The 24,447-nt window shown below is 49.2% G+C and overlaps 1 protein-coding gene across 3 annotated transcripts; it reads right to left on the reverse strand.

Annotated features, from left to right (window-relative positions):
* Positions 1-469: 469 nt before the first annotated feature.
* Yju2b (YJU2 splicing factor homolog B) lies at positions 470-15,121 on the reverse strand. Of its 3 annotated transcripts, none has more exons than XM_075976666.1 (11): positions 15,073-15,121; positions 12,317-12,381; positions 10,756-10,993; positions 8,727-8,780; positions 8,243-8,325; positions 7,443-7,498; positions 4,657-4,717; positions 3,156-3,298; positions 2,907-3,079; positions 1,673-1,811; positions 470-1,483 (listed from the first exon to the last, which is right to left on the reverse strand). In XM_075976666.1, exons 3-11 carry the CDS (start codon positions 10,756-10,758, stop codon positions 1,071-1,073), a joined length of 1,125 nt encoding a protein of 374 aa, XP_075832781.1. In that variant the 5' UTR covers positions 10,759-10,993; positions 12,317-12,381; positions 15,073-15,121; the 3' UTR covers positions 470-1,070. The 3 variants fall into 3 exon arrangements, with proteins under 3 accessions (XP_075832781.1, XP_075832782.1, XP_075832784.1); XM_075976667.1 differs by lacking the exon at positions 15,073-15,121 and adding an exon at positions 14,810-14,869 and having other exon boundaries at positions 12,317-12,377; XM_075976669.1 differs by lacking the exon at positions 12,317-12,381 and having other exon boundaries at positions 855-1,483; positions 15,073-15,115.
* Between the last annotated feature and the right edge of the window lie 9,326 nt (positions 15,122-24,447).

Genomic DNA, 24,447 nt, shown 5'->3' on the forward strand with positions numbered 1-24,447 from the left:
ACTTTTAGCCCCATTTCTTTAAAAGTACAAGCCAGGCGATGGTGGTGCAAGAGGCAAGCGGATCTCTGTGAGTTCGAGGCCAGGTTGGTCTAAAAGAGCAAGTTCCAAGGACAGCTTGGGCTGTTACACAGAGAAACCCTGTCTCGAAAAACAAAAACAAAACAAAAACAAGTACAATGAAGAACTTTTATCCTGAAGGACTGAAGAGATTGCTGAGTGGTTTAAGAGTTCATACCAGAGTTCGGTTCCCAGATGGCTTCATGTCTGCCTCTACTTCGTTACAGAGGTAGACACACTTGTAATGCAAACGCTTAATTAAAAATAAACCTCAGACCTTAATCTCAGCACTTGGGAGGCAGAGCTCTGTGAGTCTGAGTTCCCCTAGTCTACATAGTGAGTTCCAGGGCAGTCAGGGACAGAGAAACCCCATCTTAAAAAGCAAACAAAACACAAAACAAAACCACACACTCAAACACAGGAATTTCTCTTTATAGCCCAGGTTGGACTGGACCACACCTTGTCTCTACTGGGGGTGTGCTCAGCACTGTCTGGATGAGGGTGTTTTTGATGGCTGTTTCACAAGCACCCATACCACCTGGGTCATCATGAGTGGCTGACCCCAGCTTATGGCACGCAGCCTGGATGTCCTTCCTGCCCAACTCTAGTGTTTTGTCTGTGGCTCCAGCAGCCTGACCCTCTTTCAACCTTCCTGTGTAGTCCCCGACAGCTCATACAGGATGCCACCCCAGGCCATGGCCAATCTTGATCCGGTATCTCAAAGCCCCCATCCTGCTGTCATAATAGTGGCTGCAGCAGCATCTGCTTAGTTGGGTGGAAATGAAGGAAGGACAGCTACTAGGTGACTTTAGCAACCCAAGGCAGGGACAAAGAACAGGGCTTTAATGTTACGGTGTCAGGGGTTCTACCAAGGCACAGACATCCTCAGCGAAACTAAATAAATAATGATCTCTATAGGGAGAGAAGTCTGTGGCTGGGCCGGCAGCAATGAGGCCTGCAGTCCGTAAGATCTGGACGAGTAATGGCTTCTGGTCCCTGGAATTCTGACTCCCTTACTCGCTCTCTGAGTCCGAGTAGTCAGCCACCAGGGAGGCACTGGGGTTGCTGGGGCGTAGCAGGTCCTCCTGGGAGGAACCCAGGGGTAAGGCCTGGTCTCTACAGTTCCTCGTGGATTCTGCTGTCTCTTGAGGTCTGTCCTGGGTGGCTCCTGGTGACCCTCTTGGTTCTGCTGACAAGGGACTGTCTGCTGCACACTGGGGACTTTCTGGAACTTCTTGAGACCTTCTCCTCACTATGCCCAGGTCCCCCACTGTGCCCGTGGTGCTGGGGGGTGGTCTGCGGCCCTGGCACAACTTCTTCAGGACAGTGCTAGCTTTGCTGCTGCTAGCACTGGGTCCCTGGGCCGAGGGGAACCAAGAGCGGTGGATGATCTCTGTGCGCTTCAGTTTCTGTTTGTCCTCATAGGCTGTGGGGAAGAACAGGTATCGTGCAAGGGTCCGAGGTTCAGGGGCAAAGTGTGCATAGCATATGCACACCCCTTGAGCTTTCTCCCCACCACTGTAAGCAACAAGGTCCCCTAGGGACCAGGTGCCCCCCAAACCCTGCATGCAACCTCTGCCTCCCATGAAGCTTCTGGTCCAGTGCCACCACTCACAGTCCAGGGTGTGCAGCCTTAGCAGGGCAGCCAGTCTGCGGTCGTCCTCTGACTCCGGCACGAGAGGGATGGCTAGGTTGGCCCTTGCCTGCAGCGCCTGGTCCTTCTCTTCCTCCTCCTGCATGGCTTTCTTTTTTTCCTGTGGGTGGGTGTGACACACAGGGAGGGACATCAGAACCTTGCCTCCTTGACCACATGGGTCTCACTCCAGTCACTGAGTCTGCTTCTCCCTTGACACTGAAGCAAGGGAAGGGCCCATACAGTACCTGCGATGCAAAAGTGGCCCCACGTGCAGGGCTCATGCATTTGGTCCCTCAAGCCTTCAATGTCAAAAAGATGACCATGTGCTATATAACACTACATGCTGACCAATGATGGGCTGCAGGTGTGACCCACTAGATAAATTCCGGAAGATGTGATAAAGAAGGTGTGGTGGCCCATGTCTGGAGTCCCAACAGGTCCAGGCAGGGACAGAGAATTTAAGACCACACTTAAGCTCGGGCCATACTGTAATTCGGAGGTCCTAGAAATTTTTTCTACTTGCCCCCCACTTTTTGGGGTGAGGAGCATGGTCTCCCTTTGCAACCCAGAAGGACCTGGAACTTGAAATAGTTCCCCTGCCTCAGCTTCCTGAGCATTGTGGTTCTAAGCACGAGCCGCCAGGCCCAGCTTTCTGTTTTTGAGGTTGGACTCCGACTCCTGGGCTCTGATGAGCCTCCCACTTCAGTCTCCCAGTGGCTGGAAGCACAGACAGACATGACCAAAACTGGCTTCCTGCTTGTGCTGAAACATCATTCCCTCTGTGATGGCTGACAACATGAGGCTTTGGGCAGGTGACCAGGTCGTGAGGGCTCTCCCTCATCAATGGGGTCAGTGCCTTACACAGGAGTCCCCAGGGCGCCTGTGTGTCCTGTCTGTGCCTTGAGGATCCAGCAGGAAGTTCCGAGGAACCCAACCAGGCACTCTGTACACAGTCAATTTGTAGATGCCTCAACGCTAGACTTCCGGCTTGTACAGCAGTGACTAATCCATCTCAATCTAGACTTCCCAGTCTGTGCTATGCTTGTTAGAGCAGCAGGAAGAGATTAGGCAGGGACATGACTCTGTGCTGCATACAGGGAGCCTGGTGCTCAGAGGGGAAATGACCAGCTTGCAAATGGGATGAGGGGACACAGGTCTGAACCACAGTCTCCCAGCTCTGAGCCGGCTGATGTCCACTGTGGGGTTCCCTCACCCGGAAGCGCCTGCGCAGCATGCTATTCAGAGCGAAGTCATCCTTCCAGGCGTTCTGTGCCTCCTGGATGTGGCTGAGTGTAGGCAGGGCCTTCTTCAGCGTGCTGCGGTCGGCCTCGCCATGCTCCAGGCGAAACATGGCGTCCGTCTCCAGTTTCTCTTTCTTCTCATGCTCTGCAAGGACCACGTAAGCATGACTCTGGGGAAGCGACCTGGGGTCACATGGGGTGGGCAAGCATGCGGTGCTCACCTGTGGTCAGCACCTGCTCATTGTCTTCCATATCCCAGCGCTCCTCCTTGCGGCTGGCACCACTCACGATGACATAGTCACAGTTGGCAGGGTCTGTTTGCATCTCGATGTAGTTGACGCAGAGGTGGCATTTCATTCGGAACCTACAAAGGACCTGGAGTTAGGATGCAGCGATGCTCTCCTGAGACCCCAGAACCACTGTCCGAGCACCCACCGCACCCAGCTCAGAGCTGGGAGAACTCTGGAAAGACCTGCAGGCTTGCAACCAGAAGAGCAACCAAGAGGATGAGGATGGGGCTGGGGGTCCAAAGTACAGGGCCTGCTCAGCATGCTCCAGTGTTGGCTTTCACCCCCAGTGTGACAAAAACTCAACATTTAGTGATAGGTGTGGTGGCACCCACTTGTGACCCCAGTGCTCCCTAGGCTACACAGTAAGACTCTCCGCCTACAATCAAGCACCCAGACACTAAAGCTGGCTCTTCCATTCATTTGCCCATTCCTTGCCTACTTATCCACCCACCTATACATTCATCTATCCATCTACATGTCTGTCCATCTACCTACTAATCCATCATCCACTTACCTGCCCATCGGTTCATCTATGGATCCACCCATAGATCCACCCACCAGCCATCCATCCATTTACCCATCCTCTATCTACTCACTCTCTTACTCAACGGGTCACCACCTGGGCCTCCTCCCACCCTCCCTCTATTGGCTACTCTGTGCCAGGCCGGTGCCAGCAGCTGGGGATGATGCTGGTCAGCGGAGTAGGACAACCTGCTCTGGGAGAGGCTGATGCGATGATGGACATGTGACAATCAGCTCGGGAAGGGCTGATGTGACAATGAACACGTGCCAGTGAAGAGTGACCACATAGGAGGTGATGGCTTTAAAAAAGGTCCCTTTGGGGCTGGAGAGCTGGCTCAGGAGTTAAGGGCACTGACTGCTCTTTTAGAGGGCTTGGGTTGGGGGCTGGAGAGATGGCTCAGAGGTTAGGAGCACTGCCTGCTCTTCCAAAGGTCCTGAGTTCAATTCCCAGCAACCACATGGTGGCTCACAACCATCTGTAATATCTGGTGCCCTCTTCTGGCCTTCAGGCATACAGACAGAATATTGTATACATAATAAATAAATATTTAAAAAAAATAAAAAATAAATAAAAAAATAGAGGGCTTGGGTTTCATTTCTTAGCATCTACATGGTGGCTCACAATTGTCTGTAACTCCAAGATTCCAAGATCTGACACCTTTACACGGAAATATATATAGGTAAAATACCAAAGCACATAAAATAAAAATAAAATTATAAAAAACAAATAAAACCCATCATTTATTAAAAAAAAAAGAAAATGTCCCTTTGAAGGTAGTGTTTGATTAGCACAGGGATGGGGCCATTTAGCTTCCTGGAGCAGAGGCCTCATGGCCTGAAGCAGAGTGAATGAGGGACCCTTTAACCTGTGATGGCATACCTGTCCTAAGGTGCCACCAGGTGCTCCTACCTGTAGATTGGAGTTGTGTAGTAATTGCCAACCTTCTTCTTTTCTGCATTGTAGCGCACACCTGAGAGGGCAGGGAGATAGAGGCTGGGACCAAGGCACCTGCATCAGCTTTTCTCTGGGTGGAGGAGAAGCTGGTGGTTTGTTGCCTGGCAGGGCAGGTGCCCTGGAAGGGAGGGCACAGAAATTCAAGGTAGGAAGAACGAAGTTTGGGAGGCACTGGAGTACCCAGGCCATAGGAAAGTGTGGACTGGACCAGGAAGGCCCAGATTCCAATCCTGCTTTCACTGTGTGCCCCTAAGCAAAGCTCATCACTCAGGGCCTCAGTTTCCCACCTAGTCAACAGAGACAATGGCTATTCTGGTGACACAGGACTCTGGGAGGAAATGTCAATGGAGAGCTGGATGTGGGGGTACACCTGAGATTGCAGCATTTGGGAGGCAGAGGCAAGGTGGAGTTTGCCTGGGTGACTTAGCACCTGGCCTGGCCATCTTCCTCTCTGGGGCAGTTGCGTTGATTCTGGCTGGAGGGTGCTCATGTTGTCTCGAGTGGTTCAGCTCCCACTGCTCTCAGTGCTGGGAACAGGATCCAGGGTCTTAGACCTGCCCTGGGCCTAGTTTCTCTGTTCCTGTGGTCTGAGGCCTGCAGGTTTTCTCACTTCCCTTGTCTTTTCCTTTCTACAGTCACCTTGTCTCCAGGCACTGTGCGTCTGGCCACCAGCCCCACTTCCTGGCTCCTAGCTGACCCCTGTCTGAGGCAGGCCACAGACACAATGTCTCTGCCCCATAGCCCACCATGGCAACATCTGTCCTTGCTTTTCTGTCCTGATGCTAGATCCAAAGAGAATCCCGGCCCTGCCCTTACCTAGTGGTGGGTTCTAAGATCTGCTCACTGCAGAGGGGTCCTGCCTCTACCCAGGATAAGCCATTTCAAGAAGAGGCTCAATGGAGGCCTCCACAAGGTGCTAGGACTCTTGGATAGCTGGACAGGGCACGCATGGCTCCTGTGTAACAGCCCTGGAACTTGTTTTGTAGACCAGGCTGGCTTTGAACTTACAGAGATCTGCCTGCCTCTACCTCCCGAGTGCTGGGATTAAAGGCGCGTGCTATCATCGCCCGGCTTCATTTGCTTGTTCTATGACGAACCAATCCTCAATCATCATTACCTACCTATCACACCCATCCACCATCTTTTATCTTTCATTCATCTGAGCATGTATTTTATTTTGAAGCTGAACCCAAGGCCTTGCAGATGCCGGACAAACATCTACCACATGTCATACCCAGCCCTCACTTTTCTGAGACAATGTTTCACTGTGTAGTTCAGGCTAGCCTCTAACTTGCCATTCTGCCTCAGCTTCTCTAGCCCTGGAATAACATGTGTGTACAACCAAGCCTGGTTGTAGCTTTATAATAAACCAGTAGATGTGCTTCCATCAGTTCTACCAGCTGTTTCAGACGGCTGCGGAATTCTGAGCAGGATTCATTGGTCAGTCCCAGGAAAAGATCTCTGGGGCGGGGGAGGACTCTAGAGTCTGTTGGGGTGGTCCTCGGAACAGTGCTCCCCTCTGGGGATCAGATGTGATCACGAGGCAAGGCCTGACAAGACCGAGTGTATTATCAACTGCTTGGCTAGTACTGGCTGCTGCAGAACTGCTTGCTGTGGGGACAATCCTCACCACCAGGAACCAGAACAGATGGCACGTCTGTGAGGTTCTGTGGTTGTCCTGGCTAGTTTTATGTCAACGTCACATAAGCTAGAGCTATCAAAGACAAGGGAACCGCCAACTGAGAAAATTTCTCTGTAAAATCCAGCTGTAAGGCATTCAATTAGTGGTTGATGGGAAGGGTCATCCCATTGTGGGCTGGGCCATCCCTGGGATGGTGGTCCTGGGTTCTACAAGAAGGCAGCCATGAAGACCAAGTCAGAAAGCAGCACCCCTCCATGGCCTCTGCATCAGCTCCCGCCTCCAGGTTCCTGCCCTTGCTGTGCTTTTGTGAAGAACTGTTACATAGACCTGTGCATGAAACAAAGCCTTCCCTCCCTAAGCGCCTTTGGTCATGGGTTTCATCACCACACGGTAACCCCTAACTAAGGCAGTGGTGTAATGGTCAACAGCGGAAGCTCTGAATCCAGATGTGACGGGATGGGGTGGTGAAACAGATCACTGGAAGGGTGTCTGCTGCCAAACTGGATGGCCTGAGCTCAGTCACTGCAAACAGCGCAGCGGAAGGAGGGAATCAACACCCATAAATTCTCTGACTTCCATAATTTTGACACACACACATACACACACACTAAATAAATCAAATTAAAGAAAGATGGGATGGTATGGACTGCTGTAGTATGGGACCAGAGGGAAACTGAGGCATTTGTCCCACATCCCAGGGTGGAAATGGAAGTCAGGAGGGTACCTGCCCAAGTGCCGTGCTGCTGACTCTGTGGCTAGGCTGCGGCAGTCAGATGGGAGCGGAGCGCAGCCCCAGCCCTCTGTCCAGAGCATATGCTGCAAGAAGCACCTTGAACAAACACGGGTGGGCCTCACACCAGCTTCACTTTACAGACTGGGAAACTGAGGCATAAAGTCCAGCTGGTGGGTAAAGGTCGCCTTCTGGCGACTGGCAGGGACAGGGTCTGGATCCCAGGGCCTAGCCTTCTAGTTGTTCTCTAGCTTGGGGACCGGCCATCTTCCTATTTGGCCTTGGGGCTGACACTATCTCCAGTGTCTCAGAGCACCTGGCACAGGGGAGCTGGAGGGGCAGGCAGGTCACGGGTGATGGTGAACTCACCCATGCCGATGTGGTTCTTGCAGCCATCACACCAGATGTTGTACGGCATTTCAAATCTAAAGCAAAGACAAGGATTTTCAATGTTGTTTTTCTTACATTTACTTATTTATCCACTGTATGTGTGGCAGTCAGAAGACAACGTTCATGACTTGGGTCTTTCCTTCCACTATGTGGTTTCTGGGGATTGAATGAAGGGGCCTGGCTAGGCAACAGATGCCTTTACCTACTGAATCATTGCTGCTCTCCCTTTTTCTTAAGGCATATTCTGGCTATGTTACCTAGGCTGTTCTTGAACTCTTAGACCCAAGTGATCCTCCTGCCTCAGGTCATCTATTATCTGGGAGACCCTGGCTGGCTACTCTTCCTTCTGTGGTCATGTCCTTGCACATCACTCTGTGGCTCATCCCACACGGAGGAAGAGTCTGGCCCCAGCCCTGGAGTCAGGATCCACACTGGGCAATTGAAGGGAAAGAAGGGACAAGTGTGGCAGGTCTGGGTCTGGCCTTTAGAGTCCTGGCACGTTTGCAGGCTCTTCTGGAGCCATAATACTGCTGGCCTGATGGAAGAAAGATCCATTCTGGAACCGTCTATCTCTACAGGCCAAGGCCCCACCGATGAAGGAAGAAGACTGAGTCGGGTTCTCCCCAGCCCAGAAGAGGTACCTAGACTTGTTATGAATAGCAAATACTTAATGTCTGTTATGCAGCAATGGGTGACCCATGCAATGTCTTCCTGCATTACGGACTTAGAACCTTGCAGCGCTGGGCCTATCAATGGGAGAGGGGTGAGTAGCTTCTTACCGGATGACAAGGATGCCTTGTGACAGCTTCCGAGCCCGTTCTCGAAGGGGGTGGCTGTTGTGGTATCGGTTGAGAGAGCCATGCTGTATGGAAAGGGTGAGTGAAGGTAAGCAATGCCAAGCTAGGGTAGCTTGTTCCTCAGCTCTTCCTACTGCTGGGGGACAAGTGTCTCCCTGGGTAGAAGGGGCTTCAATCTTACATCCTACAAGCAACAAATGAGGTGTGGACGGCTTGGGAAAGCAAATAGCCTGGAGAAAAAGGCCAGAGTTGTCCTTGGTATCTGAAGGAAGGGGTTCCAGGAGCCCCCAGGGACACCAGAGTCCACAGAAAGACTTTCTACTTGATGGCATGGTAATCTATAGCAGGGCTTTCTATGCAATGCCATGCTAAGTGGGAAGAGCCTGCACTCATCCTCCAGGTACCTTGGAGTCTTCTCTAGTGTCACTTGGTCCCTGAGGCTATGGGGGTCATTGAAGCTGCTCACCTTCTCTGGGTTGAAGTCCGGGGGGTAGTACTTGTTTTGGCCTTTCCTTTCACCCTGAAAACAGAGGGGAACCATGCGTCAGAGAGGGTAATGCAGGGTCCTTCGGACATGCTGAATGTTCCATCCAGTTTCTGATCTATAGTGGGAACTAGGCTGAAAACCCACTTGTTATAGCTTTGGGAAATGCCTTAAGGCCACACTGTTTTACAGGCATGTCTGCATGTTCTTGGGGACTGCAGGCAGTGGTAAAGAAGTGGGGATAGCCACTGACTCCTAAAGGTTTTTAAAACAGTGTTTTATGTAGCCCAGCTGGTCATGAAGTGCTATGCAGCTGAGACTAGCCATGATCCTCCTGCCTTCCCCTCCCCAGGCTGGTATTATGAATGTGCACCACACCTGGTTAATGGGGTCCTGGGGATGGAACCCAGACCTCATGGTGGACTCTTTAATCAGTTCCTCATGCTGTGGTGATCGTCAACCATAAACAACCGTATTTTGTTGCTACTGTTTTGAATAGGGTAATCCTGCTACTGTTTTGAATCGTAATGTAAATACCTGCTATTCAGGATATCTGTTATGTGCCCCACAAAGGGTCTCGACCCACAGGTTGAGAACTGCTGATCTAGACTGATAAGTGTAGTCTTTACCCACCATCCAGGAAACTTCTCTTAGCTATGACTCTTAGAAAACCACAACCAATCAATATGCAGAGTTGTGGGGCCCAGTCCCAGTGAGTACATCTACAAAATACTCCCACACCTAAGGTTAGGGAACTCTGTGTAAGAGGGGGCAGGAAGGCTGTGAGACCAGAGGACCAGGGAGTTTGCTGTGAGATTGTGTCTCTTAGAAACATCAGAAGTTACATCTGCAAAGTCTCAACCACATGATCACCCAAACGTGAGTTGAACAAGGACACCAACAAACATGCCAAAGAGGGTAACGACCATGAGGCCTCAACAAAGAGCTACAGGCAACAGAGGAAAGCTGAGAGCAGGAGAGGCAGCTCTCCCCAAGGAGAACACACCAATGGGTTGTCCAGCCAAACAGTCAGTCCTGAAAACAAACACACGCATGACATTATATGGACTCAACAGATTATATTTGGGAATACAAATGTATGTACAAATACTTCATCCACATAAGAAAGAGTGGTGAAGAAGGAGGCCATGCATTTGAATGAGAGCTGGGAGGGATATATGATAGTATGGAGGAAGAAAGGGATGGGAGAAATGTAATTAAAATACAATCTGAAGAATAAACTACAGCAAAACACATGATCCAGTGCTGTATGCACAGTGCAGGGGCAAAGCACTTGCCTAGAGTCCTGGGCCAGCCCTGCCTTGAACACCATGCTGCGTGTGAAGCCAGACAGGACGGCACACGTGCTCATGGCAGGGGGATTCAGAGTCTGAGGCAGCTGAGTGGGTGTCAGGACATCGAGGAGGGAAGGACAAAGAGTGACTATGGGGCTGAAGAGATGGTGGCTGAGGGTGTCACCTGGATCTGAAGCCTGGGACCCACATGGGGGAAGGAGTTGACCACCACATGCATGTGAGCCCACTCTACGATAAATAAGTACAATTCTATACATTTGTAAAAGACTACTGATTAGCTTAGCAGTCCAGGCTCCTTTCAGAGGAGACAGTCTCCTAGAGCTGCACTGACGGAGTGGGCAGGACCACCTCACACTTCCCAGTGGCTAATGCGGCTCAGTAGCGGAGTGCCTGCCCGGCAAGCACGAGGCCCTGGTTTCCCTCCCAGCTCTGCAGCAACGAGGCATAATCCCAGCACTAGGATGTGGGTCTCTGAGGCAGAGGGGTCAGGAGTTTATGACAGTAACAGAAAGGAAGGGAAGGGGCAGGGAGGGAGCAAGATCAAGATGGAGAGAAGACCTGCTGGGCGGTGGTCTGAGTGCCCAGCAAATGTCTGCCACCAATAGTTACCACCCAGGAGGCTGGGGAGAAGCAGGGCTGCCTGGAGGCTGTGCTGGTGCCTAGGAGGAACCCAGGCTTGGGAATCTTCTACTCACCATCTTGGGAGCTGTCTACGGGTCCTCACTCGCAAGGGTGCAAGTGGGAAGTGGCCTAGTCAATGCACGCAGTGGTGGGGTGGACCCTCCTATGGGGCCTGCAGAGGCCACAGGCTGCCCTGTAACGATGTGGCCGTATGGCGGTCTGGCTTGGCTCTTCCTAGTTCTTGAAGTTCACAATGGTTGAGTTGTGACCTGGCACTGAGTCTCCACGGGGTGAGGAGCATCCAAGGACAGCCTGGAGGGAGGGAGGAAGGAGACAGAAAGAGTTTAGAGAAGCATGTGGCTCCAGACTTTATGCTGGGGTGATCAAGTAGGGATGGTGGTCCGTGTGCTAGCCCTGCCCTCAATTCCTACTGCCCACCCTGCTCCTGTGCAGAAGCTACCAAGGGGCTCCTTTTACATTTTCCTATTAAAAATTGATTGTTATGCCGGGCAGTGGTGGCGCATGCCTTTAATCCCAGCACTCGGGAGGTAGAGGCAGGCGGATCTCTGTGAGTTAGAGGCCAGCCTGGTCTACAAGAGCTAGTGCCAGGACAGGCTCCAAAGCTACAGAGAAACCCTGTCTCGAAAAACTAAAAAAAAAAAATTGATTGTTATGTGCCTGTGTGTGTGTGCATGGCATGCCAAGCATGTGAAGGTCAGAGAACAACTCGTAGGAGTCAGTTTTCAACTTTTCATCAAACTCAGGTTGTAGGCTTGGTGGAGTCAATGTAGAGTCTCACTGGCCCAGCAGGGGTCTCCTATAATATGTACTAGCATGCCATGATCCCTTGGCTTCCGGAAGCTCTCAGTTGAGTTGATAACCAAACCTACAGAGCCTACTGCCTCCCAGCCTTTGCTCTCTGAGGTCACCCACCCCTCTCCTTTCTCTGTTTTGGTCTAGCTGACTTCCTGGCTATCTGCAGAAGTCAGGCAACTGGACTGTTCCTGAACTACTGGGATGGACTCAGCCTCACAAAGGCTAAGACAGTACTCTACCTCTGAGCCCCACTTCCCTGCCTCTCACTAGGGGATTCTAGGCAGGGGCCCCAGCTCTGGGCTGTAGCCCTAGGTTCAAAGATGTAGCTTTTGTTGTTCCTCTTGAATGCCAGAGGCCTCATTCAACCACCCAATCTAAAGTCACTTCTTGGAGCCAGGTGCTAATTCTTATAATCCCAGCTACCAAGAATAACAGGATTGAGATAGGAAGAGTCCAAATTTGAAACCAGTATGGGCACTGTCAAAATAAAACTAAAACAGTTTGGAGATGTAGCTCATGGGGACTGTGCTTGCCAAACACGCAGATCCTGGGAGCCATCCCAGTACTGAAAAAATAAATGAATAAGTTAATTAAAAACAAATGTAAGGGCGGTGGTGGCATACGCCTTTAATCACTTTAAACACTTGGGAGGCAGAGGCAGGCGGATCTCTGTGAGTTCGAGACCAGCCTGGTCTACAAGAGCTAGTTCCAGGACAGGCTCCAAAACCACAGAGAAAGCCTGTCTCAAAAAAACAAAACAAAACAAAACAAAACAAAACAAAAAAACAAAAGTAAGAGCTGGGGAGTAGTGGTGCATACCTTTAGTCCCAGCACTTCAGAGCGAGTTCCAGGACAGCCAGGACTGTTACACAGAAAAATCCTGTCTTGAAAAGCCAAAATAAATAAATAAATAAATAAATAAATAAATAAATAAATAAATAAATAAATAAATAAATAGGATAGAGATATGGCTTAGTTAGTATAGTGACCGTGACTGTTTAGCATGCAGGACATCCCGAGTTCCACCAATTAGGCGTGTGGTGGCACATGCTCAGCACTCAGAAGGAGGAAGCAGGAGGATCGAGTTCAAAGCCAGCCTGTGCAACGGGAGACCGTCGTGAGATAAACGCTGGATGGGCAACAGAGACTCACCTAAGTTAAAGAACGGTCACGCTGGGAGGAGGGGACAGCCCTATCAGGGGAGTAGGGGTTCCAGAGTAAGCCCAGGCAGGTAAACATGCTGTGACAGGAGGGGTAACACACTTCTGTCTTCTCACCACTGACTATCCCTGCTCAACTGCCCTAGGCTAAAAGGGTGGGTAGCACGCAAAAGATTGACCTTGGGAAAAATCAATAAAAAAAACAACCAAAAACTATTATTGTGTGTGCACAACATGCGTAAGTGCAGGCCACAGGTAATTTTGTGTTCCTCCACATTTACGTGGGTTTTGGTTTCCAGGATGGTGTGACAGGCGCAGTGACACACTGAGCCATCATTCTGGCCCCAATTTTATTTTTATTGGTAAGTTTGAATTACACATAAGTGTAACCTGTCTTCCGATAGTCTCAACGATTTACACTTGATCTTTACCAGAAGGCTCAGATGTGGTTCCCACCCACTTAAAACTTGAAGGCTGGGGCCCCCATGGTAGAAGGAGAGAACAGATGGTCTCCATGTGTGTCATGGCATATACCATTCACATGAATGCATACAAAATGAATAGATACAATGTAAAACAAATGGTTTTCTTTGCTGTTTTGGTTTTTCAAGATGGGTTTCTCTGTGTAAGAATGCTGGCTGTCCTGGAACTTGCTCTGTAGACCTTGCTCAAACTTAAAGATTCACCTGCCTCTGTCTCTGGAGTGCTGGGATTAAAGGAATGTACTACCACTGCCCGACTTGAGAATTTTTTTAAAAAGGATTTATTTTTAAATTGTGTGTGTGTGTGTGTGTCCGCGCATGCATGCACACAGCCAGAGTCTAAAAGAGGATGTCAGATTCCCTGGAGCTGGAGCTACAGGCCACAGTGAGTCACCTGACATGGTATTGGGAACTGAACTCAGAGACTTCAGAAAAGCAGTATGTCTCTTAACTGCTGAGCCATCTTTCCACCCCTAAGTTTTTTTAAAAAAAATCATTGTGTGTGTCCAGGTACAGACGTGCCAGTGTGCACAGGTCAGAGGACAACTTGGAGGAGACAGTTCTCTCCTTCCACTACGTGGATCCAGAGATGGAACACAGGTTGTCAGACTTGGCGGCAAGTATCCTCACCTACTGAGCTATCTTGCTGTCCCCTCACCCAAATACTTAACTGCCTGCCCAGGTTTGGGGTCACAGCGGCCTGGGTCTCTGACTTTCCTGGAGCAGTCAGGAGGGAGTAAGGTCCAGGGCATGACAGCACACGCCTCATGCACTCAGGGGGCAGAAGCAGGGGCACAGGCTGAGTTCCAGGACAATCTGCTTAACATAGCATGTCCAGGCCAGCCAGAACTACACAGTGAGACCCTACCTCAAAAAACAAAAATAAAACAAAGGTTGAAAATGGGGGGTATTGACAGGAGGAATGAATTTGGGGCTTGTTGTAATGAAATAAGTGTATGGGGACTGCCTATAGTGTAGATATCCAGCTTGTGCGTCAGCGTGTGTCTGGGGTCTGTTTTACAATGTTTAACAAATATGTTTTAGAGACACGCCCCTCTATGGAGTCCAAGCTGGCCCTGTACTCCAGATCCTCCAGAGTCAGCTTTTGAAGCCTTAAGGTGGTTCATCACTGTCGGGAGTACCACAGCCAGGTTACACACAGGCTGCTCGGCGCATGCTCAGCGATGAGATAGGACATCAGAGCCAGGGATCACTCCTGACCTCACTTGCCCGCACAAACGACAGCCTACCGGCCTCTCTGCCTGCTTCCTAGCTGCCTCACTCCGGGCTAGCTGCACTGGGCCTCACTTTCCGAAATTAGGTGAAAAAAAAGTTTTCACAGCTCTACAGGATGGAGCTGCCGAGGCTGCGAGTCGTGGCAGGTGTTAAGCATTGAGAAGGAAACGCATGGGACTACTAACAATTTTAAAAATGATTTAAGTTATGTGCGTGTGTGTATTTATGCACAAGTGAGTGCAGGTGCTCGAGATGGTAGAGGGTTGATTTGCTGGAGCTACAGGCAGCTGTGAGCTCTGGGACCTGAACCCCAGTCCCCTGCAAGGGCAGCACAAGCTCCTTAAAAATTCCATGTTTTCTGTGTTTTGGGGGAGTGTGTCACGAAGTGTGTGTAGGTCAGAGAACACCCCCACAAGAATGAATTTTTTTTTCACCATGCTCAGGGTCGAACTCAAGCCGTCAGGCTTGGCCGCAAGCGTCACTGCCTACGAAGCCGCCTCGCCGGCCCTCAAGCTACTTGGGCTTGGAGGGCTCAACTTCTACATGAAGACGGCTAGGGGCGCCTTCGGCAGGGAACGGCTGCTGGGCCCTGGGAACCCGCTCGCGTCCGCAGCTCTCCCGCGCCAAGCCGCAGGGGTGGGATTGATGTCTTGCCACCCCCGTCGCCGCCGCGGACCGCTCCGCACCCCGTACCTACCTGCCCTCCTCCTGACGTCACGCCGGCCGCCACCAGCCGGAAGCACACCCGGCGCCGAGAACGCGGAGAGCCCGCCTCCGAGGAGAGGAGACGCCTGCGCGGGGCGGGGCCAGGCACTTTCGCCATCTCGATTGGCTGAGATTCTTTCAGGCAGCCCAATCCAGGCCCGTCCAGCTGGAAAATCCCCGCCCACCCGGCGGGGCCGATCTGAGGATGGCTGCTTGGCCCCGCCCTCCAGGAAGTGCTAACCTGGCGGCTGAGTTTTCAAAAGGAGCTGATTCGTCATTTTAAAGTTTTAATTGATTTTTGAGACGCCTTTGTCTTTATTAGCCCAGGTTGGCCAGGAATTCATTATATTGCTCTGAGGATGACTCTGAACTTCTGACACTCCTTGTGCTCTCCAAATAGTGGAATTACCGTGTGCTGTACAGCACTGGCTATTTATTTATGGATTAAAAAGAAATTACATTTATGGCCAGTCGTGGTGGCGGATGCCTTTACTCGCAACATTCTGGAGCCAGAGGCAGGTAGTCTGTCAGGTGTACACAGATCACCATCTCCATTCCCAAACTATACTACAGAGCTATAGTAATAAAAATAGCATGGTAGGTATTGGTATAAAAACAGATTTGTCAATGGAATTGAATTGAAGATCCAAACATAAATCCACATACCTATGAACACCTGATTTTTTTTTTGTAAAGAAACCAGAAATAAATACTAGAAAAAGGTATCTTCCACAATGGTGTTGGTTAAACTGGACAGATGTAGAAGGATCTAGATAGATTCATATTTAGTACCCTGCCAAAAACAAATGGATCAAAGACTTCAGTATGAGGTCAAATACCCTGAATCTGGTAAAAGAGAAAGTGGAGAGTTGCCTTGAACTCATTGTCACAGAAAAGGACTTTTTGAATGGAACACTGATAGCACAGACAATAAGAACTATTAATAAATGGGAACTCATGCAAAGCTTCTATATGGCAAAGGACACCATCATTTGCACAAAATGGCACCTACAGAATGGTAAAAGATTTTCACCAATTACACATTTGATAGAGGGCTAATATCCAAAATATGTAAAGAACTTTAAAAAACCTAGACATCAAGAAAACAAGTCAACAACAACAACAAAAACAAATCAAAGCAAAAAAACAAATAACTCAATTTAAAATGAGGCACAGAACTAGATAGTTTTAGCTCAACTCAAAAGTTGAAACATCCGGGGAGGTGGTGGCACACATCTTTAATCCCAGCATTCAGGAGGAGGAGGAGACAGGCAGATTTCTGTGATTTCTGTGAGTTCGAGGCCAGCCTGGTCTACAAGAGCTAGTTCCAGGACAGGCTCCAAAGCTACAGAGAAACTCTGTCTCGAAAAACCAAAAATAAATAAATAAAAAAAAGTTGGTACACAAGTGGCTGAGAAACACAAAGAAATGTTCAACATACTTAGTAATCAGGATCATGGAAATGTAAATCAAAACTACTTCCAGATTTAATTTTGTTTTCTGTAGACCAGCCTAGCTTCAAACTCAGAGATTCACCAGCCTCAGCTCTGAGTGCTGGGATTAAAGGCGTGTGCCACCGTGCTTGGCTTGTGATTTCATCTTTCACCTGTCAGAATGACTAAGGTCAACAACCCAAGTGACAGCTCATGCTGGAGAGGATGGAGTAAGAACACTCATCCTCTGCTGGTGGGAGTGCAAACCTGTACAGTCACTATATAAATCAATGTGGTGGTTCCTCAGGATCCAGCTACACCACTCTTGAGCATATAGCCAAAGGGCTCTACACCCTACTACAGAGACATTTGCTCAAGCATGTTCATTGCTGCTCTATTCACAATAGCCGGAAATTAGAACCAGCCTAGATGGCCATCAATGGATGATTGGGTAGACAATGTGGCACATTTACACATGGAATATTACTCAACTGTTAAAAAAAACATGAAATTCACAGGTAAATGGATGGAGCTATAAAAAAATCATCCTGAGTGAGGTAACCCAGATCCCAAAAGACAAATCTAGTATGTATTCTCTTCCATGTGAACGTCAGCTCCTACCTCTTCAATAAGTATGTCTAAACACAGAGGTTAGGTGTAGAGTAAGGGACTGGGCAGGAGTAAGGGAGGAGTGTTTTCCTAAGAAGGGGAAATAGAATAGATGGTTATGGATCAATGGGCAGGGAGAGACTGGAATGGGAGGATCAAATAGGGAGGGGTGGGGAAGAGCAGTAAAGGAGGGGATATGGGAGGGACAGCTAAAATTAAGGGCCATTTGTGGGGTCATATAGAAGCCTATTGCATATACACACGTGAAAGAGATCTAAAGGGGGTTACCAAATAACAGGGAGATACAGCCCCAATTAGAGAGCTCTCACCACCCAATTAAACATCCAGTGCCAGGAATGAATTACCATAAAATTGAGCTGTTGGTCAAAGGAGCCCTATACAAACTCCCGGACAACCCAGGCAATTGTCAAAGTCATTGGTTGGTTTCCAGAAACTAATGGAAAGGCTCTATTGCTGCGGGCAATACCTACATATGTCATTGAACACGGAGGAGTTGAGTTGGTGCCTACCTAGGCCTACACCGCTACTGACTAGTGTTCATGGTACTGGAAGGTACTCTGCACCCGAACAGAGGAGAAAGAGAAACACCATCCAGCTTCAAACCCTTCGATCTACCAGGGTGACCTCCTTGCAAGATACACTGGTACAATAATGATGCAAATGTTGTGGGAGCAGCCAACCCCTGTCGAATTGCATGTAAGGCACATGCTCTGACATTGAACCCATGCCCAACACTGCTCATGTGGCCAAGAACCTGAGACTAGATAGGCCATGGCCTTAGGGGCAAGCAAAATACTACTGCCCGCTAAGGAACACAGCGGTGGAATGACTCCTGTTGCCATTCTGCTATACTCATAGATCAGTACCGTTCAGCCGCCATCAGAGATGCTTCCTCCTGCAGTAGATGGGGGCAAATACAGAAACACAGCCAGACACTGCAGCTGAGTGAGAGATCTTGGACCACTCAGTTCTAAGTGGGCTGCCTCCTTCAAGTCCCTCCCCTCAGGGTTCAGGGAGTGCTCCACAAGAGAAGGCAGAAAGATTTTAAGAGCCAGTGGGGCGGATGACAACCGAGGAATGATGTCTTCCAGACACAGCAGGACAGACGCACATATGACCTCACAGACTGTGACAACACTCACGGGCCTGACACACATATGACCTCACAGACTGTGACACACACACAGGGCCTGACACACATATGAACTCACAGACTGTGACAACACTCACGGGCCTGACACACATATGACCTCACAGACTGTGACACACACACAGGGCTGACACACATATGACCTCACAGACTGTGACAGCACTCACGGGCCTGACACACATATGAACTCACAGACTGTGACAACACTCACGGGCCTGTCACACATATGACCTCACAGACTGTGACACACACACAGGACTGTCACACATATGACCTCACAGACTGTGACAACACTCACGGGCCTGACACACATATGAACTCACAGACTATGACAACACTCACGGGCCTGACGCACATATGACCTCACAGACTGTGACAACACTCACGGGCCTGACACACATATGACCTCACAGACTGTGACACACACACAGGGCTGACACACATATGAACTCACAGACTATGACAACACTCACGGGCCTGACGCACATATGACCTCACAGACTGTGACACACACACAGGGCTGACACACATATGACCTCACAGACTGTGACAGCAGGCCCAGGACTGACACACATATGAACTCACAGACTGTGACAACAGGCACAGGACTGTCACACATATGACCTCACAGACTGTGACAGCAGGCCCAGGGCCTGCACGGGTCTAAGCCAGATGAGGTTCCAGTCCTGAGAGAGGAAGTAGACACAAGCCCAGAAGTTATCTCCAATTGATAACTGCTCACAAAGGATAAAATGTTTCCCCACCTCCCAGTGGAGTCTCACTAGGCAGACAAACCATTCTTAAAGGCAGGCCCCATGCCCAACAGTAAATGGCCAACCGAAAACTAACTCAATGGAGCTTTTGGAGGTTTTCATCTGGGTTTTTCTTTATTCTTTCTCTCTTTAACCTACAGGTCTTTCGCTTGTTTGCTATGATTTCTGATTTTGTGTCTTTTGGGGATTTTTAAGTGTGAGAATGTGTATATCAGGAGGATGGACAGATGACTCAGAGGTTAAGAGCACTGACTGCTCTTCCAGAGGGCCCGAGTTCAATTCCCGGCAACCACATGGCGGCTCACAACCATTTATGTGTTTATGTATGTGTTTCTTATGTCCTTCCTTCCTTCCTTCCTTCCTTCCTTCCTTCCTTCCTTCCTTCCTTCCTTCCTTCCTCTCTCTCTCTCTCTCTCTCTCTCTCTCTCTCTCTCTCTCTCTCTCTCTCTTTTTTGTTTCTGGAGACAGAGTTTCTCTGTCTAACAGCTCTGGCTGTCCTGGAACTCACTCTGTACACCAGGCTGGCCTTGGTCTCACAAAGATCCATCTGCCTCTGCCTCCTAAGTGCTGGGATTAAAATTGTGCTCCACCACCCAGGATGCTTTTTCTTTTATGATTGACTGTTTTGTCCTATTCAGATCAGTTTTATTTTATTTACTTTTTAAACTTTATCTTATTTTTTTCTTCTTTCTTTTTTTAAAAATGCTTGTTTGTTTTTTAATGAGAAAAAGATCAAGAAAGGGTATGGATTTGGGTGGGGGAAGGTGGAGAGGATCTGGGAATAGTTGGGAGAGAGGAAACTAATCAGAATATGCTGTATGAAAAAATTATTTTTTATAAAAAATGAAGAGAGAAAAAATTACACTTTTTCTTTTCAATTTAGTTATTATTTAGATTCATATATTTATTTATTTAGTCATCCTACAGTCTTTAGGGAGGAAGTGCAAACAGGAAAACCTGAAACCTTCTGCTTAATTCGGGTTTCTGCTGCTGAGATAAAACTCTATGACCAAAAGCAACATGGAGAAGAAAGTGTTTATTTCATCCTACAGCCTGTAGTCTACCAACCAGAGAAGTCAGGATAGGAACTCAAGGCAGGAACTGGGAGCTAGAATCTGAAGCAGAGGCCATGAAGGAGTTCTGTGTTGTGGGATAATCTTTTTGTATATTGTGAAGTTGTGTCTCTACCTAACTTGCCTTTTGATTGGTTTACTGAAGAGCTGAATGGCCAATAGCTAGGCAGGAGAGGGTAGGTGGGACTTCCAGGGAGAGAGGGGAACTTGGGAAGAATCTGAGGCACACAGGATTAAGCCAGTGAGACTCAGAGCAAGTCGGATGTACAGTACTGAGGAGAGGTAATGAACCACCTGGCGGAGCATAGATTAATATAAATGGGTTAATTTAGGTTATAAGGGCTAATTGGGGACAAGCCTAAGCTAAGGCCAAGCATTCATAATTAATAAAAGTCTTTGTGTCTTTATTTGGGAACTGGTGGCCCAAAGAAAGTCCAGCTGCAGTGCTTACTGGCTTGCTCACTATCCTTTGTTCACCTACTTTCTTATAGCACCCAGGGATGGCACTGCTCACAGTAGTTAGGGCTCGCTCACATCAGCTCACCCACCCAGAAAATGCAGCACTGACTTGCCTAAGGCCAATTTTTATGAAGGAGGGAGAGAGAGGAGAGAAGGAGAGAGAGAGGAGGTTGGGAGAGAGAGGGCAATACTTCAGCTTTCCTCACCACAACTGGTTTATTTGGTCTCCAAAGTCCTTGTGGAAACAAACCTGGAAAGGGACCTGTGCTTACAAACCTTCCCCTCCTGCAGCAGAAAGGCAGGACACAAAGGACTCTGTGAACACGCAGAGCAGGGACACTATTTACTTGGCCTGTGAACACACTCAAAGGAAGAGGACAGGCGATTAAACAGAGAAAAGAAACCTCCCTCCCAAACGTGGGAAGACACTTCCCATCAAGGCCTTGCACGTTTGGGACTCTGCAACAGAAAGGAGAGACATCACAAAGGAAGGAGAGATATCACAAAGGAAGGAGAGACATCACAAAGGAAGGAGTGACATCACAAAGGAGGGAGAGACATCATAAAGGAAGGAGAGACATCACAAAGGAAGCTTTAGGTGGAAGCGTTCCAAGCCCCTGTGTATAACCTCCAAACAAGAATCATGACACAACTGAGTGGTGGTGGCACACACCTTTAATCCCAGCACTCAGGAGGCAGAGGCAGGCAGATTTCTGTGAGTTCGAGGCCAGCCTGGTCTACAAGAGCTAGTTCCAGGACAGGCTCTAAAACTACAGAGAAACCCTGTCTTGAAAAACAAAACAAAAAGAATCATGACACTTGGGACTGGAGAGGTGGCTCAGTTGGTAAAGTTCCTGCTGTGCCAGCACAAGGACTTGAGTTCAGACCCTGGCACCATGCAGAAGTTGGGTGTGGCAGCATATAGCTGTAACCTTAATGCTGGAAGGTGGGGGTAGAGACGGCAGAACCCTGGTCCAAGCAACTGCTCTACCAACCAAGCTACAATTGAAGCCCACCACAGAGGCTGTTTTAATTATTTTTTTCTCATGTACACACCAGGGTGTCTTATGTTTAAACACCATAATTTCCCACAAACAAGCCCCCCGCCATGGGTGGAAACCACCACTGTAATTTACTTGTTAGAATCGGGCATAATATGCATTTACCCGAATTGGTGTTCCAGCTGTATGGAGGTGAAAAGCCCCGGGATGATGGGAGGGAGGTTGCAGAAGCGGCTCAGTAATTTATGGCAAACATAGCAATTGGCTTAGTGGGTCAAAGAGGAGTCCAGGTCCTATCTACATACTCACATAGCCAAATTCCATTGTGCTGGGTAGCTTCTGCCAACTTCACACAAACTAGTCTCATCCGGGAAGAAGTAGCTCAGTTGAGGAAATGCCTGCGTCAGGCTGGCCTGTAGGCAAGGATATTATGGGGGATTTTCATGATTAATGATTGATGTGGGACAGCTCAGACCCCTGTGAGTAGTGTCACCCCTGATTACATGCAAAAGAAAGTTCCAAGGAGCAAGCCCATAAACAGTACTCCTCCGCGACTCTGTTTCAGTTCCTGCCTCCAGATTCCTGCTTCGAGTTCTTCACAGTGGCCTGTCACCTGTAAGATGAAGCAAACCCTTTACTCCCCATGTAGCTTCTGGTCGTGGTGTTTACCACAGCAGTGGAAACCCAACTCAGACTGACACTGGTGACAGAGTGAGCAGTTGCTGTGACAGACCTGATCACGTTGTTTCGGGATGACACTGAGAGTGTCTGGAAATTTGGGCTGAAAAAGCCCTTAGTGTTCTAAGTTTGGGCTGCCCATGGAAGCTTGCAAGATAAAACTGTTGAGATAACCATAGATGATGGAAGCCTGGTTTGCGAGGTTTCGGAGTCCCCTAGAGACTCTCAGGGCTTGTATCAAGAATTTCTGATCTCTGGTCATCTGGGGCTGAAGGGTCAGCTGTGGTGAGCAGGAGGCCAGCACAGATGTGAAACCTTGCTTTCCTGGGAGAGATGCTCAAGGGCTTGTATTAAGAAGTGCTGGGGGGAGGGGGAGATGGCTGGAGAGATGGCTTAGTGGTTAAGAGCATTGCCTGCTCTTCCAAAGGTCCTGAGTTCAATTCCCAGCAACCACATGATGGCTCACAACCATCTGTAAAGAGGTCTGGCGCTCTCTTCTGGCCTTCAGGCATACAGACAGAATATTGTATACATAATAAATAAATAAATATTTAGAAAAAGAAAAGAAGTGCTGGGGGGGGGCTGGAGAGATGGCTCAGCGGTTAAGAGCATTGCGTGCTCTTCTAAAGGACCCGAGTTCGATTCCCAGCAACCACATGGTGGCTCACAACCATCTGTAATGGGTCCTCTTCTAGCCTGCAGGCATATATGTAAACAGAATATTGTATCCATAATAAATAAATATTTAAAAAAAAAGAAGTGCTGGTCTCTGGTCATCTGTGGCTGAAGTGTTTAGTAGGAGGCCAGCACAGACATGAAACCTTTGCTTTCCTGGGAGAGCAGGTGCCCATCCTCTGTGACTAAGAAGAGGCCAAGATCCCCAAGGTGGGATCCAGGACGTGTTTCCTCAGGGTCAGCACATAGAAGCTGTGGTCCAGAGGGGACCAAGGTTGTATCTCAAGCTCCAGCTGATGTTGATAATGTGTGTGTGAAGGGGCCTTGGAGCTGGCACAGGACACATCCAGATGCCAAATTCTCAGCACAGGGGAGCTTTATTTATGGGCGGGGAGAGGGACCCAAGGAGGGGTCTGCTTTTGGATCAGGCGATTTATTTATGGCGGGGAGAGGGACCCAAGGAGGGGTCTGCTTTTGGATCAGGCAAAGACAGCAGAGTAGCCTCTGCAAAAGTTTTTTTTAATTATTAATTAAATTTATTTATTTTGCATCCCGCCTGCAGTTTTTTCTCCTTCCTCTCCTCCCATTCCCTTTACCCACCTCCCACTCCAGTCTCCCAATCCAATCCTCCTCTGTTTCTGTTCAGAAAGGGGCAGATTTCCCATGGGTGCCAATGAAGCTTGGCTTATCAAGTTGAGGTAGGACCAAGATCTTCCCTTTGTATTAAGGCCCGGCAAGGCAACCCAGGAATGTTCCTGAAGTCAGCCAAAGCATTAGGGATAGGCCCTGCTCCCACCACTAGGAGTCCCACAAGCAGATCAAGCACAACTGTCACACATATGTGGAGGGCCTAGGTCAGTCCTGTGCAGGCTCCATTGCTGTCCTATGAGCTCCTATGAGCCTCGGTTAGTTGATTATGTGGGTTCCCTTGGGATGATTTTGTCCTGCCCCGGCTCTTACAATCCTTCCTCTCTCTCTTCAACAGGATTCCCGGAGCTCTGCCCAGAGCTTGGGTGTGGGTCTCTGACACTCTGAGAGTCCCTTCCAAGACAGGGGACACCCTGAACGTGACTAACACAATGGGAACTTACATTAGCACCCACCTCCTTCAGGAATAAGGAGAGCAAGGGCTTGGGTTCTGATGGAGTGGGGTGTGTTGATGTTTTACAGCTGGAAGGAGATTCCTCCCAGAAGAACCAGGGCTGAGTTTGGTGGAGTATTCCTTTACACCGTGTGACGATGTGTCACTGTGACTGGTTTAATAAAAAGCTAAGTGGCCAATAGCAGGCAGGAGGTATAGCAGGGACTTCTGGACAGAGACAATTCAGGGAAGAAGAAAGGCGGAGTCTCCAGCCACATGGAGAGGGAGCAGATGGGCAGAGCAGAGTAAAGGTAATTGAGCCACGTGAAGGAATGCAGATCAGCCGGGTGGTGGTGCAAGCCTTAATCCCAGCACTCGGGAGGCAGAGGCGGGCGGATCTCTGTGAGTTCAAGG

The sequence above is a fragment of the Microtus pennsylvanicus genome, chromosome 6 (genome assembly GCF_037038515.1).
Source record: "Microtus pennsylvanicus isolate mMicPen1 chromosome 6, mMicPen1.hap1, whole genome shotgun sequence".
Classification (NCBI taxonomy): domain Eukaryota; kingdom Metazoa; phylum Chordata; class Mammalia; order Rodentia; family Cricetidae; genus Microtus; species Microtus pennsylvanicus.

Coding starts and splice junctions, on each gene's coding strand:
- Yju2b (XM_075976666.1), bottom strand. Junction 8,326..8,726: donor CGGACTTCAACCCAGAGAAG/GTGAGCAGCTTC, acceptor CTTTCCATACAG/CATGGCTCTCTCAACCGATA. Junction 4,718..7,442: donor CAAGAACCACATCGGCATGG/GTGAGTTCACCA, acceptor CTGCCCTCTCAG/GTGTGCGCTACAATGCAGAA.